Source organism: Pleurodeles waltl, chromosome 9 (genome assembly GCF_031143425.1).
Source record: "Pleurodeles waltl isolate 20211129_DDA chromosome 9, aPleWal1.hap1.20221129, whole genome shotgun sequence".
Lineage (NCBI taxonomy): Eukaryota > Metazoa > Chordata > Amphibia > Caudata > Salamandridae > Pleurodeles > Pleurodeles waltl.
In genome coordinates, this window is record NC_090448.1 from 762,451,159 (window position 1) to 762,468,010 (window position 16,852).

At 43.4% G+C, this 16,852-nt stretch overlaps 1 protein-coding gene across 3 annotated transcripts in view; it reads right to left on the bottom strand.

Annotated features, from left to right (window-relative positions):
- PACS1 (phosphofurin acidic cluster sorting protein 1) overlaps positions 1–16,852 on the bottom strand; it is a 1,571,500-nt gene that overhangs the window by 586,028 nt on the left and 968,620 nt on the right. For all 3 annotated transcript variants that reach the window (XM_069207928.1, XM_069207930.1, XM_069207929.1), the window contains one exon: positions 7,111–7,217. In XM_069207928.1, coding sequence (XP_069064029.1) covers positions 7,111–7,217 — 107 coding nt within the window. The remainder of the gene's footprint in view (positions 1–7,110; positions 7,218–16,852) is intronic.

The window sequence follows — 16,852 nt, forward strand, 5'->3', positions numbered from 1 at the left end:
TACAGCATGCAGATGACCTTGTGATACTGGATCAAACTCACACTGGAATGAAGAGGGCCCTGGGTATACTCCACTCATACAACACAATGAACGCCCTGCAAGCAAATGCAACCAAAACCAAAGTCCTGACTGTTGGTCAAAGAAACAAAAACATCAACTGCAATAACAACTGGGCCCTTTAAAGAAAATGACAACCAGCGAATATAATTCTCTGGGTGTTTGGCTGTCAGACAATGGCAAATCGAAACTGCAGGCTGCCGCACTGACTGGAAAAGCAGCAAACATCACGTATGCTTGATCTAAATTACACCATATTCTACAGTCATTCGGCAAAGGCCTTACCTAGCAGGCTCACTGAGCCATTATAGCGTTGTCACGCAGCAGAATACAGGAAAATATTTAACATCCCTAAAAACACCCGGCGTACACTGATTCGTCTTGAATTTGGCCTGGTGACTATGGACATTGAATGTAAAAAGGATATAATTAAGTTCCATCATGTAATGAGGGCGGATTAAGAGTCCTTGCGAGGCACACTAAACGTCATCTTCCAAGACAAAAAAAGCAGTTGGGCAAAGTGTCTTGGCAGTGCCAAAACTACATTAAACCTGGCCTCGGTCCATTCAACAGACCCAATTATACCAACTGATTATTTAAAAAGAACTTCAAAAGACAAGGCAAGTAGGTTTCAAGGGAACATGATATAAACCTAATTAGAAACATCACCGAAGCAGTGGGGCTGTACACATCACGCTAAGCCACAGCCTGCCAACCATATCTGAAGGCAGCTTTGAGCAGACAGGCATTAAAAAACATACTTCTGACTAGGCTCCTAACAACGCCTGTATGGGAATATAGGTTCTATTGAAAGAATGCTGCCCCAAGGCATGGGCAATGCAGGCTGTGCCAATATCACTCCGATTCTGCTGCCCACATTGTGTGCTGCTCCTCAAGACTGCTGCCTCCGCGGCAACTCTTATCTGAGGCCAATTTTCCTCCAAAACATGTAAAGAGGCATCAACATACATTTACACTGCAGTTGCACCAAAGGAACTAGCATGGATTGGCAAGTTCTTCCTAGGAGCTGGATCGCTTCTTTATGACGCCAGTAGACCGACGGGGAAAGGCATATGTGATTAATGAGCATGAACTGGAGCCAGCGTTGTGTCTAGAATCACTAGACCAAGTTTAGACAAGAGGGCACCTTGCTCGTTGATTGCTAAATATTCATACATAACATTTTAGAAGTCTGTTCTAGCAATGCTTAACTGAGTCCAGACAACAGGGCACTTCGCACTTTGTTTGCCAAGCACATAAACGGAGCGTATTGGCACCAACACGTGGCACTTTACAGAACTGATTTGTAATTCCCACCTAGAATATGCTGGAATTGTTCAACGGCATCTTGCTATTTATTTGAGATGCAAACCTCATATTAGCTGGATCAATAGTCTAGTAACGCTATATGCACTTGTTTGTGATATCCCAGATGTGGATTTCTTAACACAGGGCACTTTTGTACATTGTAATTTATATTGAACATATGTCTTCTTAGTAAATGGAAAAGGCCAAGTCATTGTGCCTTTGGCGCAAACACCACCGGCCAAATATTTTAATCTTTGTGATGCCTTATTTTTAAATGACTTAATTCGATGTCTAAAGTGTTGTATTTATTTTAATGGGCTTGTAAAGATTTTGAACAATCACACAATAAAGCTTATCCTATCATATTATCATATCATAGCATTATCTGTATTAACTGATTAATCCAGTGCAATACAGGTTGATCCTAGGTTTTTTTTTGTAAACATAATGTTATGGAAAAATACAGAAGTCTGTTATACATAGGATAAATCACTCTAAACAGTTCGTACACCCAAACAACTTACAAGAATAGCACCGCTCGTCTAAATCCCTCCATGTTTAATCATCAATTAACCCAACTGTCCCTGTCATGCGTGGTCTTGACATTCACTGTTAATGCCTGTATGGTGGAATTATGGCACTGCTTAAGTCTGTATAAAAGAATTATGACCAACATCCTTTGTAGGAAGTTGGCTCTGTATGTACTATTTCAAAGTAAGAAATAGTGTGCACAGAGTCCAAGGGTTCCCCTTACAGGTAAGATAGAGGCAAAAAGAGATAATTTTAAGGCTCTTTTTTGTGGTAGTGTGGTCGAGCAGTAGGCTTATCAGAGGGTAGTGTTAAGCATTTGTTGTACACACACAGGCAATAAATGAGGAACACACACTCAAAGACAATTCCAGGCCAATAGGTTTTTATATAGAAAGATATCTTTTCTTAGTTTATTTTAAGAACCACAGGTTCAAGATTTACAAACAATACTTTAAATGAAAGGTATTTCACTCAGGTATCTTAGGAACTTTGAATTATCACAATAGCATTTACAGTTTTGGCAAAAATGGCAATAAGCTATATTAAAAAAGGTCACAGTGCAAAAATCAACAGTTCCTGGGGGAGGTAAGTAAATGTTAAGTTCACAGGTTAAGTAAAACACTTACAGGGTTCAAAGTTGGGTCCAAGGTAGCCCACCGTTGGGGGTTCAAGGCAACCCCAAAGTTACCACACCAGCAGCTCAGGGCCGGTCAGGTGCAGAGGTCAAAGTGGTGCCCAAAACACATGGGCTTCAATGGAAATAGGGGTGCCCCGGTTCCAGTCTGCCAGCAGGTAAGTACCCGCGGGCACAGAAAGTACACCCTCAGCGGCATAGGGGTGGCTGGGTGCAGAGTGCAAACAGGTGTCGGGTTTTCAATAGGAATCAATGGGGAAACACGGGGGTCTCTTCAACGATGAAGGCAGGCACGGGGGCTCCTCGGGGTAGCCACCACCTGGGCTAGGCAGAGGGTTGCCTGGGGGTCGTTCCTGTACTGGAGTTAGGTTCCTTCAGGTCCTTGGGGCTGCGGGTGCAGTGTGTTTTCCAGGCGTCGGCTTCCTTGAAGCAGGCAGTCGCGGTCAGGGGGAGCCTCTGGATTTCCTCTGCAGGTGTCGCTGTTGGGGCTCAGGGGGGTCAACTCTGGCTACTCCCGGGCTTGCAGTCACCGGGGAGTCCTCCCTGTAGTTGTAGTTTTCCGCAGGTCGAGCCGGGGGCGTCAGGTGCAGAGTAGAAAGTCTCACGCTTTCGGCAGGAAACGTGTGGTCTTTAAAAGTTGCTTCTTTGTTGCAAAGTTGCAGTTTTGTTGAACAGGGCCGGTGTTCTCTGGAGCTTCTTGGTCCTTTTAGATGCAGGGTAGTCCTCTGAGGCTTCAGAGGTCGCTGGACCCTGTGGGATGCGTCGCTGTTGCAGTTATTCTCGAAGTGGGGAGTCAGGCCGGTAGGGCTGGGGCCAAAGCAGTTGGTGTCTCAGTCTTCTCTGCAGGGCTTCAGGTCAGCAGTCCTTCTTCGTCTTCAGGTTGCAGGAATCTGATTTCCTAGGTTCTGGGGTGCCCCTAAATACTGAATTTAGGGGTGTGTTTAGGTCTGGGAGGGCAGTAGCCAATGGCTACTGTCCTTGAGGGTGGCTACACCCTCCTTGCGCCTCCTCCCTGAGGGGAGGGGGCACATCCCTATTCCTATTGGGGGAATCCTCCAAAACCAAGATGGAGGATTTCTAAAGGCAGGGGTCACCTCAGCTCAGGACACCTTAGGGGCTGTGCTGACTGGTGGGTGTCTCCTCCTTGTTTTTCTCATTATCTCCCCTGGACTTGCCGCCAAAAGTTGGGGCTGTGTCCAGGGGCGGGCATCTCCACTAGCTGGAGTGCCCTGGGGCATTGTAACACGAAGCCTGAGCCTTTGAGGCTCACTGCTAGGTGTTGCAGTTCCTGCAGGGGGAGGTGTGAAGCACCTCCACCCAGAGCAGGCTTTTGTTTCTATCCTCAGAGAGCACAAAGGCCCTCACCACATGGGGTCAGAAACTCATCTCTCAGCAGCAGGCTGGCACAGACCAGTCAGTCCTGCACTGAACAATTGGGTAAAATACAGGGGGCATCTCTAAGATGCCCTCTGTGTGCATTTCTTTAATAAATCCAACACTGGCATCAGTGTGGGTTTATTATTCTGAGAAGTTTGATACCAAACTTCCCAGTATTCAGTGTAGCCATTATGGAGCTGTGGAGTTCGTTTTTGACAAACTCCCAGACCATATACTTAATATGGCCACAACTGTACTTACAATGTCTAAGAATAGACTTGGACACTGTAGGGGCATATTGCTCATGCAGACATGCCCTCACCTGTGGTCTAGTGCACCCTGCCTTAGGGCTGTAAGGCCTGCTAAAGGGGTGACTTACCTACGCCACAACAGTATTTTGTGTGCATGGCATCCTGAGGGGGATGCCATGTCGACTTTGCCTTTTTCTCCCCACCAACACACAATGTGCATGTGTTAGGTGAGGGGTCCCTTAGGGTGGCACAACATATGCTGCAGCCCTTAGGGACCTTCCCTGGTCACAGGGCCCTTGGTACCACTGGTACCTTTTACAAGGGACTTATCTGTGTGCCAAGGGTGTGTCAATTGTGGAAACAATGGTACATTTTAGGTGAAAGAACACTGGTGCTGGGGCCTGGTTAGCAGGGTCCCAGCACACTTCTCAGTCAAGTCAGCATCAGTATCAGGCAAAAAGTGGGGGGTAACTGCAACAGGGAGCCATATCGTTACATCCTTAAAGAGAAAAAAAGACCTATCCAGGCTGTCACATCGATACTGCCAGACTTTTTCCCCGGAGCAGACAAACTTATTTCTCACCTTATAGATGGCCATGATCTCAAAAAACACAATATTGGTTCCTAATAGCTGGGAAGAGAGGACCCTGCCACACCACTAGGGACTCTCTAGGTTTTCTTCACCATGGGTTATAGGGAGCAGTCAGGTGTAGACAATTGAGCCACACTGAGATGAGGTATCTTAACACTTCTGTAATGCTCTCCCCTTTTGGAAGAACGCCTCATGCTTTGTCTAAGATTCCAGTTCTTGTTACAGCACCGGCCTGAGGCCTTCTTTTGTAAAGCTACCCATACTCTGATTTTTGCATTTGAAAGGTGCTCATGTCCTTCAACGTCCTGCAATTTGGACACTCTCAGACCCCTAGATCCTTCAACTCCAGAAGATCTATTTTACATTTTTTCCCCAGTGTGACTCTACAAATATGATCGCGTTTTCCAATCTCTCACGTTTCTTTAAAATCTTTTTTAATACAGCAAATATCCCCTTCTTGACTCCTAAGTAGCTGAGATTCCTTTCTATCTGCATGATTTTGAGAAATTGTGTTTTTGTACATGCATGCCTTTTTGACATGATGCCCTCCTTTTAATCCCGTCTCACATCAGTATCCTTCATTTTACCCGAACTGCAGTGCTCCTATTCAGCACTCAGAGGCCCCTGGCACCAAAAAGACAGTACCAGTCATGACCCAATTGTACACCCAACTACTTAGGAATCCCACAAGTCTCTCAGAGGCCCACCAGCACTACCAGCAGTAAATCGAGTAATTGCTACAGCACCAAAGAAAAGACCCATTGTGGTCACCTAAAGGATCAGTCTTGAGCTGTAGTTGTTATCTAGTTGAAGAATTGTATTGTGATCTAAAGAATGTTTCAATATCCTAGACAATGTCTTATATGAGTCATTATGACTTAAAAGCAGAGCATGTTGTTGTGAGAAAAAGCCAGTTTTTGCACGGTCACCCCCATTTTGTGCTTATTTTTGTTGAAGGTTTTTAGACTGCACACTGGAGCGCTGGCACCCAGTGGACCTCCGACCTCTAAAACATATAAAAATTGGTTACTACACTAATGGCATATTTAACTCCTCTGTGAGGTCGTAGTATATGGTGTAGAACTACACTCTATGTATGGAAAGTTAAATGTCACCTGTAGACTGCTGTACTTGTTAATCCATTCACTAGCATGACAAGGAAAACATAGCTTTGTGCCTACTACTGCAGCATGACTGCTGTAGTTTAAACTGCCAGTCCAACCAGTCAAAATAATCCTTTTAAAAGGGAAAAACACTTCCTTTTAATTATTGTCAGTTCTAAGTAGGCCTTTTAGCCCACAAGGTGGGGTGCCTAGTATTTAACGTGGGACATGAAGTAAATTAATGTTGGCATATCCTTAGAGTGACAAGTCCCCAAATGCTATTTTCATTGTGGAAAGCCCTGGCTATCCTATAGGAAAAACTAGAGTGCAGATTAATCTATGAATATTGCTATCTCAGGTTTGGGATAAGCTAAGGAAATAGTTCAAACACTATTTTCATATATATTAAAATCCAATTCAGTGGTGAAGTTAGACTCTTAATAAATAAAACAAATGTTTTCAATGCATTTCCAAGGAAATGTAACCTTATTGCTGTTGCAATGTTACCATGAGAATCACAGCTAGATGATAGGGAAAGATAAAATAATTTTCACAGAATTATCCTGTCAAGGTCTTTTTTGGGGAGCTAGCTCTGGAGTCAGAGTGAAATCTTTAGTAGTGTTTCACAACTCTGCCAAGGTTGTGATGTGCTCTGGATGGTGGTGGGGGTGAGGATATCCTAAATTAGATGCCCACGGTTGCTACTTTGGTAGCAGTGGAAAACTAGAGGACAAGCTTACTGCTAGTAGCAGAGTATGAATCGGAACTTTCTTTCTCCATCTTGACTTCTCATCCTACACAGACTTTTGGGGCCATGAAAATGCTATATTGTGTACTTTACTATCTGGGGAGGGATGTGTACACTTTGTTTCGGCACTCCATGGGCTGATTGTGTGACCCTAACTGCCTACTAGCACAATAAGTAGATCTAAACTACAATTAAGCAGACTGGAAGTGGGTGGTGAGGGAATGCTTCTGCTGACCTGAAAGGCTTAAGACTTGAATGTCCTTGTTGTCCCACATTTTAAAGTCTTTAAATACAAAGAATATGGGGATGGTACATCTCACAGAGATACATAGGTCAGTAAACACTCCATGAATCACCCTGTGCCTGTAAATTCTGCCTAGCACCTCTTAACAGTACCAATTGCCACTTGTTCAATAATGCTGCTGTGTCCACACTTTTAAACTTTATTTACAAACTTTTTAAATGTGAAAATAAAGAGTAGGTAATGTTGCCCAAGTATGAGCACTCACTATCGCTGGACCCTTGTGAGAATAGCGGAGAGGACAGCCTGAACCTCTACTGTTGAACTCGTGCAGACCACTGGTTGTTTCTGATCCTGCAGAAGTTCTGCAACGTACTAGAAAAAACAAGAGCACAAGCTGGATTACAAATGAACTATAAAAACGATTTGACAGCTGGATTTGAAAGCATCTCTAAAATCTACTTCAGCTGGTGTTTGTAAACACAATTGAGCAAGGCAACAAATAATGAGACAAGGCAACCTCATTATGCAATAGGCATGAAATGGGAAAAAAGTGTTTTACCTGTAACAAAATAGTTACTTCCCTGTAGGTACAGTTTCGCAGCTTGAAGAATTTTCTGGAGTCATATGCTATGCATTTTCCACCATCTAGTGTTTGGATCTGGAATACTTATTTTCATCCTCTGCCTTTTTTTCTGATTTGTTAGGCATTATCAGCCCCCATTCGGTAGTATGTCTGTCTCTTTGTGACGTCAGCCGTGCCCTCTGGAAGCCCCTACTACAACTGTGAGCTTGTGAAGCACTTTCTCGGGGAGGTTGGAGGGTCGCATGCAAATCCAGAGAATTCTTCAATCTAGAAAACTATACCTCTAGGTAGGTAATGATTCAGATTTACAGCATAAATCTTCTCTCAATTCGCATCCTGTGCATTGTTTTGTAGCAATATACTCCTTTATTTTAGAGGGTGAGTTTATGTTTGCAAACAGAGGCTTTAGTACTCTTTGACCCACTTGTGCTTCCTTGTTAACTTGTATGTCCATACAATAATACTTTGCAAATGTGTGTAAGGACAACCAAGTTGCTGCCGCACATATATCATTAACAGGTCCATTTTCTAAGAAAGCAAGGGTGGCTCTTTGTAGGAATTACTGTATGACAACAGATGCATAGGTCCAAATCCCATCCATAGAATATGATTTCTAACCACTGGTAATAGAAAACAGAACTTCTTCCACAAGTTGGATAGAGATGGGGTTAAAATTCTAAAGTAGCCAGGACCTCCCAGTTAATAAGTGATTGCATGATAAGTATTGCATGGAAAAATGTCCTAATTTCTTACTGGGTTACTGTCTGCGAGAGGAGGATGAAGATTATGTGTATTGTTGTTGGGCTGGACAGTATAACTGACAAAAACAAAGTGACTGCTGACATTGCACTGATGGTAATCTTTGTACCCCCAAACCCATGGCATGCTTCAGCCTCTCCATTTGGGGCATTTGCCTTCTGTATTGAAGGATTCTGATGGATCTGGCAGTGTCAGTGTCTCTTTAGTATTCTTCTAAAGCGTCATTAACATAATGACCAAACTGATGTCTGCCATCAATTGACATGTCACTGATAAGATGATGTTCTTCAGGGCAGAACGATGTTGAACACAACACCCATCATTTGACTGAACCAGTCTGGTAACAATATCCAAAGCCCAATAAATAACTGCTGCTGCTTTGCATCCTCTTTCCAAATATCTGTAGCTTCCAATTTCTTATACTCCAGCAGAAAGTCCTGGTAAAGTGCCATGTTTGCCCACATCTACCTATTGTGTTGCTCCCTTCTCAATGTAAAGAGCATTAGCAGCTGTGATGGATATTGCAGAAAGTGTGGACTATCTCTTGCCAAAGTTGTCAAATTGTTGGTCTTTTTGGTCTGCTGGTGCTATGGAGAGTGAGGTGGGGTTCCATGGGTAGTGTTGTGCCACTTGCCTAACCACAAATACTCCATGTGGATGGCTTATGAGGAATGCTTTTTTCCCCCAAACAATGAACTATGGCGGGACAGATACCAGCACTTGCATTATTTATATTCTTTCCTGCCAAATATAATCAATAAAGGAAATCTCATTGATAGAGTTCCTAGGTGCCTGCTTGACATCATACAAGAAGAAATTTACCACTGCAACTGTGAGTGGCCACTGAAATTTATTGGAGGCTCACTCCCCCAGAGAAGGAAATCCAGTGAAGTAAACTGCTAGGATGCAGGATGATGATGTTAGCTATGACATTGTGAGTGCAATGATTCATCCCACTCATCAGGCTGATCCTGAGGGTTTTCAAGTAGCTCTCACTCTTCACTTTGATCATCATGAAATGTATTGGTGCTATTCAGAGGAAGTAGTGTTGGTGTTTTAGAAGGTGGAGTTACTTGTGGGGACAGCAACTTTGCACACTAACCCAACCACAGAGAAAAAATTAGTTACTGATCTGTAACTCCAGTTCTCTTGAATCATTCCACGTCATCAGGCTGGGAATACATTAAAATAACAGTATAGAGCATAAAATACACAGCTAACAGCTTTTAATATAAAATGGCAACTGGCCTGAACCAACACAGTATGCTTAGCAGACCATCCAATTAGTTACTGATCTGTAACTCCAGTTCTCTTGAATCATTCCACGTCATCAGGCTGAGAATACATTAAAATAACAGTATAGAGCATAAAATACACAGCTAACAGCTTTTAATATAAAATGGCAACTGGCCTGAACCAACACAGTATGCTTAGCAGACCATCCACCTCATTTGAAAGAACCCAAACGTTGGCCAATGAGGTGGAAGCTTAAGCTTTCCTACTCCCCCTAGAGGCCACCATAACTCAGATTTCAAAGGACAAGTGTGATAACAAATATGATGAGCCTCTGACTGGGGAGAAGGAAGGGCTGACTGCATGTGAATATATATATACACAAAGGTACCAATGTTGGAGAACTGGAGTTACAGGTAAGTAACTAATGTCTTCTCCAAAAACGGATCTTTTACATATTCACATGCTTGAATCAGAATAGCAAGCAGTATACAACAAAGTGGGAAGCAGGCTCATCTTTAATGAAACAGGTTTTCTCAGGACTGCCTGCCCCACAGCTGAATCAGCTTCTGCATCCACATCTAGGCAGTATTGCTTTGCGAATGAATGCCTTTTCCTCCAGGTGGCTGTACGGTGGAAGTCTTTTAAAGGCACCCCAGCATGGAGTGCTGCAGTTGAAGCCATGCCTCTGTTGAAATGAGCCTTCACTTTTCCCTGGAGAAGACGCTTGGCTTTGGCATGACAGAAAGCAATACAGGACAACCAATGAGCTTTCCTGTTTGGACAAAGCTTGACCTTTTTGTGGTTGACCAAATGATACAAATAGCTGTTCTGATGTCTGACCTTTGTTTTGTCTCTATAGAATTTGAGACCCCTCTGCAAGTCTAGAGAATGTAATGATGTTTCGGCTGTTTAAGATGGATTGGGAAAGAAGGACCTAAGAATAACAGCCTTATTGCAATGGAAGTCAGTTGGCACCTTAGGGATGAATTTAAGGTTAGTTCTGATTATCGGTTTCTCCTTAGTAAACCTGAGAAAAAGTTATTCGATGGTAAGTGCCTGAATTTCGCCCACTCTTCTAGTGGGTGTCACAGCCAAGAGCAGTTCTGTTTTCCATGAGACTGCTTTATGAATAGGCTCAAAAGGAGGTAACATCTGCTGGCCGAGGAAATTATTAAGCTCCAATCGAACTAGACGACGTCAAAGAGGTGGAAATGGTCTGAAGAGCCCTTTCATGAACTGTTTAATGATTCTTTAAGAAAACAGCGGTGCCCTTCTAAATATCGAGATTTTAATAGACCCTGACTGAAGAATATTTGAGACCACTTTTGGCCAAACTTAAATATGGGACGATCTGAGAAGGCTTTTATTGAAGTGTATGATGACCATTATTCCTGCACCAGACACCGAAACGGTTCTATTTAATGTTTTAAGTATTATTAGTCACTGGAGCTCGAGCCTGCACCAGAATCTGTTTAGACACTTGCAATATATCCATATGGCCAAATTCTAGGTGGTCAGGTACCATGTTGTCAAGTGTAGTGACTTGGGATTGTGGTGAACAATCTCACCATGATGTCTGGACAATATTCTGAGAAGCACCTTCAAAGGAATGGATGGATGTACTGTCAACTGAATCAGATCGCTGTATCAGTACTGGAGAGGCAACACCAGAGTAATAAGATTCAGAGTTTAATGGTCTATCTTTGTCTTCTTCAACACCCTGGGGGATCACGGAAAAAGGAGGCCAGGCGTAGGCAAGCCTCTTGGACCAACTGATCAAAAGAGCATTGCCCATTGTGCCTGGATCTCAAAACCTGCTTGCAAAGCACGGGTATTTCCTGTTAATGGGAGTAGCAAACAGGTTGATTACCGGGCGACTAAACTGATAGAAAATGTAATCCACCTGTTTTTGTTCTACTTCCCAGTCATGACAATCCAACATTTGCCAGCTGAGAGCATCCGCTTGATCATTTTGGCAGAAGTTCTACAGCAAAGTCTATCCTGTGAGAAATGGCCCAGTTCCACTGCAGTGGAGCTTCTTTGGAAAGCATTTTAGACCACGTTATACCTTGCTTGGCTATGTAAAACATAGGTGTTGGGTGGTCTATTCTGACAGGACAGGTTGACCTTTCAATCTGGGGAGGAACGCTTGTAAACCTAGTATTATGGCGCGGAGATCCAACACACTGATGTGTAGCCTCTCTTCTGCAACTGACCAGAGGCCGCTGGATAAGAGCTCCTGCAGGTGGTCTTCCCAGCCATCCATCCATCCATGGACGCATCTATGGTTAGCAATAACCTCTCTGTTAGAAAGACCTGTAGTTAAGTGCGCTGGAATTCACCACCACATTGGAGCTTGCTTCAAGTGCCTTGTGACAGGGACCATATCTTCCCATGAGCCTTCTACCAGTTCCCATTGCAAATCCAGCTTTTGCTGAACAGGTCTCATTTGAAGTCTGCAAAATGGAATGAGGCCTATCCATGATGTCATCAAACCTATCAGGGATTTGTATTGCCTCACTGTGATTGATTGTTTTCCAGCAATTGTCTTTGCCATTGTCTAACTTTCTCACTCTTTCTGGAAATAGAAACTCTTCCTCCAACTGAGTGTCAAGTAATGATCCCAGAAATTAGATCTTTGTTTGGGGTTCCAACAATGATTTCTCCCTGTTCAAAGTGAGACCTAATCTCTGGAAGAGAATGATGCAAGCCTTCATGGCAGCCTTGGCCACTTTCCCTGGATGGTGACCGTCTCTCCTGAGAAAAGCGGTAACTGGAGCAAGACATTTAGTGAATATTCTTTATGCTGATTTGAGTCCATGAGGGAGCACCTTGAACTTGTAATGCTGATCCTCCGCTGAGAATCGAAGTTACTTTCTGTGTTATCGATTAATGGGTATGTGGATTTATGCATACCAAGAGTTCAGGGAGGTCTAAAAATCCCCTTCCTGCATCATCAGGAGGACTTCTTTTAAAGTAAGCATCTGAAAGGATGGTTCTTAAGAAAATAATTCAGCTCTCTCAGATTCAGTATTGGTCCCCACTGACCTGTCTTCTTTTTCGAACAGGAAGGACCTGGAATAAAACCCCTGATTCCTTTGCAATCTGGGGACAATTTCTATGGATTATTTGAAGAGAGGCATTACAATTTCCTTTCGCAGCTCCCTCAAATGAAGATAATGTGCCTTTCTTTGTGGACAAAAAGGGGGGGAATCTCTGTGTAAACTCCAATGCATGGCCTAATTGGACAATTTGTGTCACATATTTGTGTGATGCTATGTTCTTCCATGCAGGAGCAAAAAGCGAAATTCTCCCCTGCAACTTCTGAGGAACAGACAGAAAAGGGGGACAAGCTGGGAGTCAAGCCTTTTTTCTAATTGTCATTTGTTCATGTTTATGAGGAACCTCTCCCTTCCTGAAGATCTCCTATAAGTCTGCCTTTGGTTCTGGTGACTGCCTTTTAGTTTCTGATCATATTCCAGCTGCATTTGAGAATAATAAGGTTGTCTCTGACCACTATATTGCTTGAATCCTGCGTTGAAATTTTGTGATCTTCGTGGGCCACAAAAAAGATGTCTGAAATCTGCGGTCCTGACACCTGACACCTTTGCTGTTATCAATGTCGATTTTAGGGCTTTTGAAAGCCTCATCAACATGTTTTGAATTAGAGTTAGCCCATAATAAGGCACGTCTAACGTTTTAGATTGGACAGCAGTGTGGAAGGCTGTGGATTTTAACCAGCAAAACCCTTAGCAAAGTATCCCTTGCCAACTGATGAAAATCTGTATTTGAAGAATCCACTGCTGTGTCAACAATGAAAGAAGTTAGTTCTCCTTCCTCTATAATATCTCTTGCCGTTTCCCTCTTTTCTTCAGGAATTATTTCCAGTAATGAAGCAATGTCATGCCACATCTGGTGATCAAAATGACATAGAATCACCAGGGCACTGGCTGCCTTACTCAAGGTTGCGGTCATTCAGGAAATTCTCCGGCCCAGATTGTGAATACGTTACCTCTGCATGTCTGCCAGACCAGATGTTGGCATTATTGTGGTTTTGGTACTTCTCTGAGCTACTGAAACAATTACTGAATCCTGTCTAGTATAACCAGTGAAGCAAGCTGGAGTTGAATCCAGGGGCCTTGTATTTCTTCTCCAGACGAGGTATCACAACTGGAACAACACCAGGTGTCTTCATTAATTTCTGATCTTCTGACCAGACATAATCAAGAATGGGTATTTAAGTTATTTCCAAGGTTGCTCTTTAAAGTCTTATATAAAGTATGGTTGATCTACAGAGGTCATTGGTAGGCTGAATTTCCTGGCCGCTGTTTCAATCAATGAATGACATTTTGAGAGATCATCTGTAGCATCCTGTGGAATTGGCCCATCATTTTCACTGGAGACAAGGAATTATCTCACCCATTATCTCTTCCAACAGTCTGGTGGTAGTTCTCCTTACTCTACTTCTATAGCACAGTATGTAGAACCATTACATTAAACATCACCCATGTCATCTCCATGGATCGATCCTCTTGGCATTGGAGGAGGTGGTAGTGGTGATGGCTGCCTAGAAGGTAAAACTGGTAAAGGAGCAAGCTGAGGAGGTAGGATGCGGGTGGCAACAGGTAACCTCATTTTAGAATTATTAGTTGGTTGCTGCAGCAATAATTTACTAAAAGTATCCATCATTTGTTGCAATGTTGATAATGAGGTCTTTGGCACCTGGACCACCTCTGCTTTTCTTTAATATTTCGTAGGTTTCTGCCTTAGATCAATTTGAGCATTTCCACACTAGTACTTCTGCTGACACACATTCACTGTAGGACTTCTCAGCAGCCACTGCTTCCTCTCCAAAATCTGGGACTTCTCAGAACCAATTGTGTTGGGCTGTAAGCTGTCAGCAAAGCATAATCACTAGCTTCTTCTTGATAGGACTGCAATAAATGTACCAAACGTAAATCACCTCAATGGTGAAAAAACATTTCCTCCTGTATCCGTTATTGGCTGCATGACTCTAAACGGTGATGCTGTTGACAGTGACTTCACTGTCAATGCACGGTCACTGCCGTAGACGGTATGGTTGTCTTCGTCAACAGTGTTTTTGCCATCGACAGAATGCTTAACATCGAAGTTGTCATCAACGGAATGCTCAACATCGACGGTGTCGTCATCAGTATCTTCATCATCGACAATGGAGTTTAAGTCGATGAAGAGGATCACTTTGAAGACTTCTGTAGCCCTTAGACACTGGCTTGTCAACAGAGGAGGTGGCTGCAAGCACTGTACCAAATAAATCATGGTCAGGAAACTGTAGAAGTCTCTTCTTGTGCGCTGCCTTCATGGAAGTGCTTAGAGGGGCACTTCTCGTGGAATCTTCCCCTGAAGAGGGGGCATCTCCTTTAGAAGGAGGAAAATTCTTTTTTTATTCATAGTAAATAAACCTAGCCTCCTTTCCCTGTCATTATGAGTCTTAGGGCCTGATTTAGAACTCTGCAGACGGGTTACTCCATCACAATGGTGACTGATATCCAGTCCGCCAAAATCTAAATCCCATAATCTTCTATGGGATTTAGATTTTGGAAGACGGGATATCTGTCACTGTTGTGACAGAGTAACCTGTCTGCTGAGTTCTAAATCAGGTTCTCAGTTGAGGGAGACCTACAAATCTTACATTCATCTGACTTGTGTTTAGAATAAATGCAATAAGTACACTGGGAATGTGGGTCGTAAGTGTAAATCTTCTTGCTGCCACAAGTTAAACAGGTTTTAAAAAGATCTCTTCTCTTTGACAGCTACAATGACAGTTTGCGACAATTAACTGTCAGACCACAAAATCTCCCCGGTCCAGAAATTGTAACAATCTTCCGTAAACACAACTCACAGTACAGTAGTGCTGAAGATAGGGCTGGTTCAATTCCAAGGCAGACCAAAAGGGAAACAATTTAAGGTTCACTGAAAGGTTAGAGTAGACCTCTGACAGGGGACACACAACTTCGGGCAGAAATCTGAGCTATGACGGCCTCTAGGAGGAGTAGGAGAGTTTAAGCTTCCACCTCATTAGCTGAAGTTTGGGTTCTTTCAAATAAGATGACTGTGCTACTAAACAACTATTTTGTATAAGGCCTATGGCCATTTTACATTATATACTATATGCTGTTTATTTTACATAGTATACTGCTATTTTAAAGTACCAGGAATTCCCAGCCTGACATCTGAAAATGACTCAAGCATGTAAATTTATAAAAGATCCAATGTTGGAGAACTTGTTGCTAACCTACCCACCACCATTATGACGGCCACCTGATCGAATTGACAACCCTCACCAGAAATAACACAGCGGCAATCATGTGGCTCATCCCCTCAGGAGCCCCAACGGAACCATGTCCCCACTATATTTAAAACCTGGGAACATCATCAATCAGCACCATCCTGACCCACAACATCAACTCCTCCATCACGTCCACCACTTTCCCAGATGAATGGAAACTTCCAAAAATCAACGTCTTCCTGAAGAAGCCCACAGCCGACCCTAATCACCTAAACAACTTTCAACCCATCTCTCTCCCCTCTATCCAGCCAAAGTAATTGATAAGTCCAACAATGAGCAATTCACAACCCACCTCGAACCATCTTCTAGACAACACTTAATCAGGATCCAGAAAGAACCACAGCACCGAAACAACACTCATCGCGGTCACCAACAACATTCGAATCATCATGGACTGAGGAGAAACAGCAGCCCTCATCCTGCTCAACCTCTCTGCAGCCGTCGATATAGTTGCCCCTTCCCAACATATACATGACACAGCTCACCAACATTATCCAATCACAAGACATCACTGTCATTGTCTACACTGATCATACCCAACTCAATACCCTCCCCGAGCGACAAGACATCAGCTGCATGACCATGGTCGCAGACTGGATGAGAAGCAACTGCTTGTAGCTCAAATCTGAAAAGAGGGAAGTACTGGTCTTTGGCAACAAGACCTCGCCATGGAACCTGGTGGCTGTCTGAGCTAGGACCAATGCCCGCACACACAAAGATCAAGTAAGGAATCTAAGGATCATCACAGACGACAAACTCAACATGATGTCTTAGCGTCAACGCAGTGTGCACCTCGTGCTTCCACATCCTATGCATGATAAGGACTATCATTAAATGGTTGCCTCAGAACACCAGACGGACAGTCATGCAAGCATTAACCACTAGCAGGCAGGACTATCAACACACCCTATGCCGAACTCTCCAAACAATTCCTACATTGACACACCAGACCATCCAGAACACCACTGTACGACTCATTCTTGACCTCCCACGCCACACCCACATCACACTGCACCTCAAGGAGATTCAATGGTTCCACATTCACGTCCAATTCAAACCTCTCACACACACATACAAAATCCTACACAAAACAGGACCCCA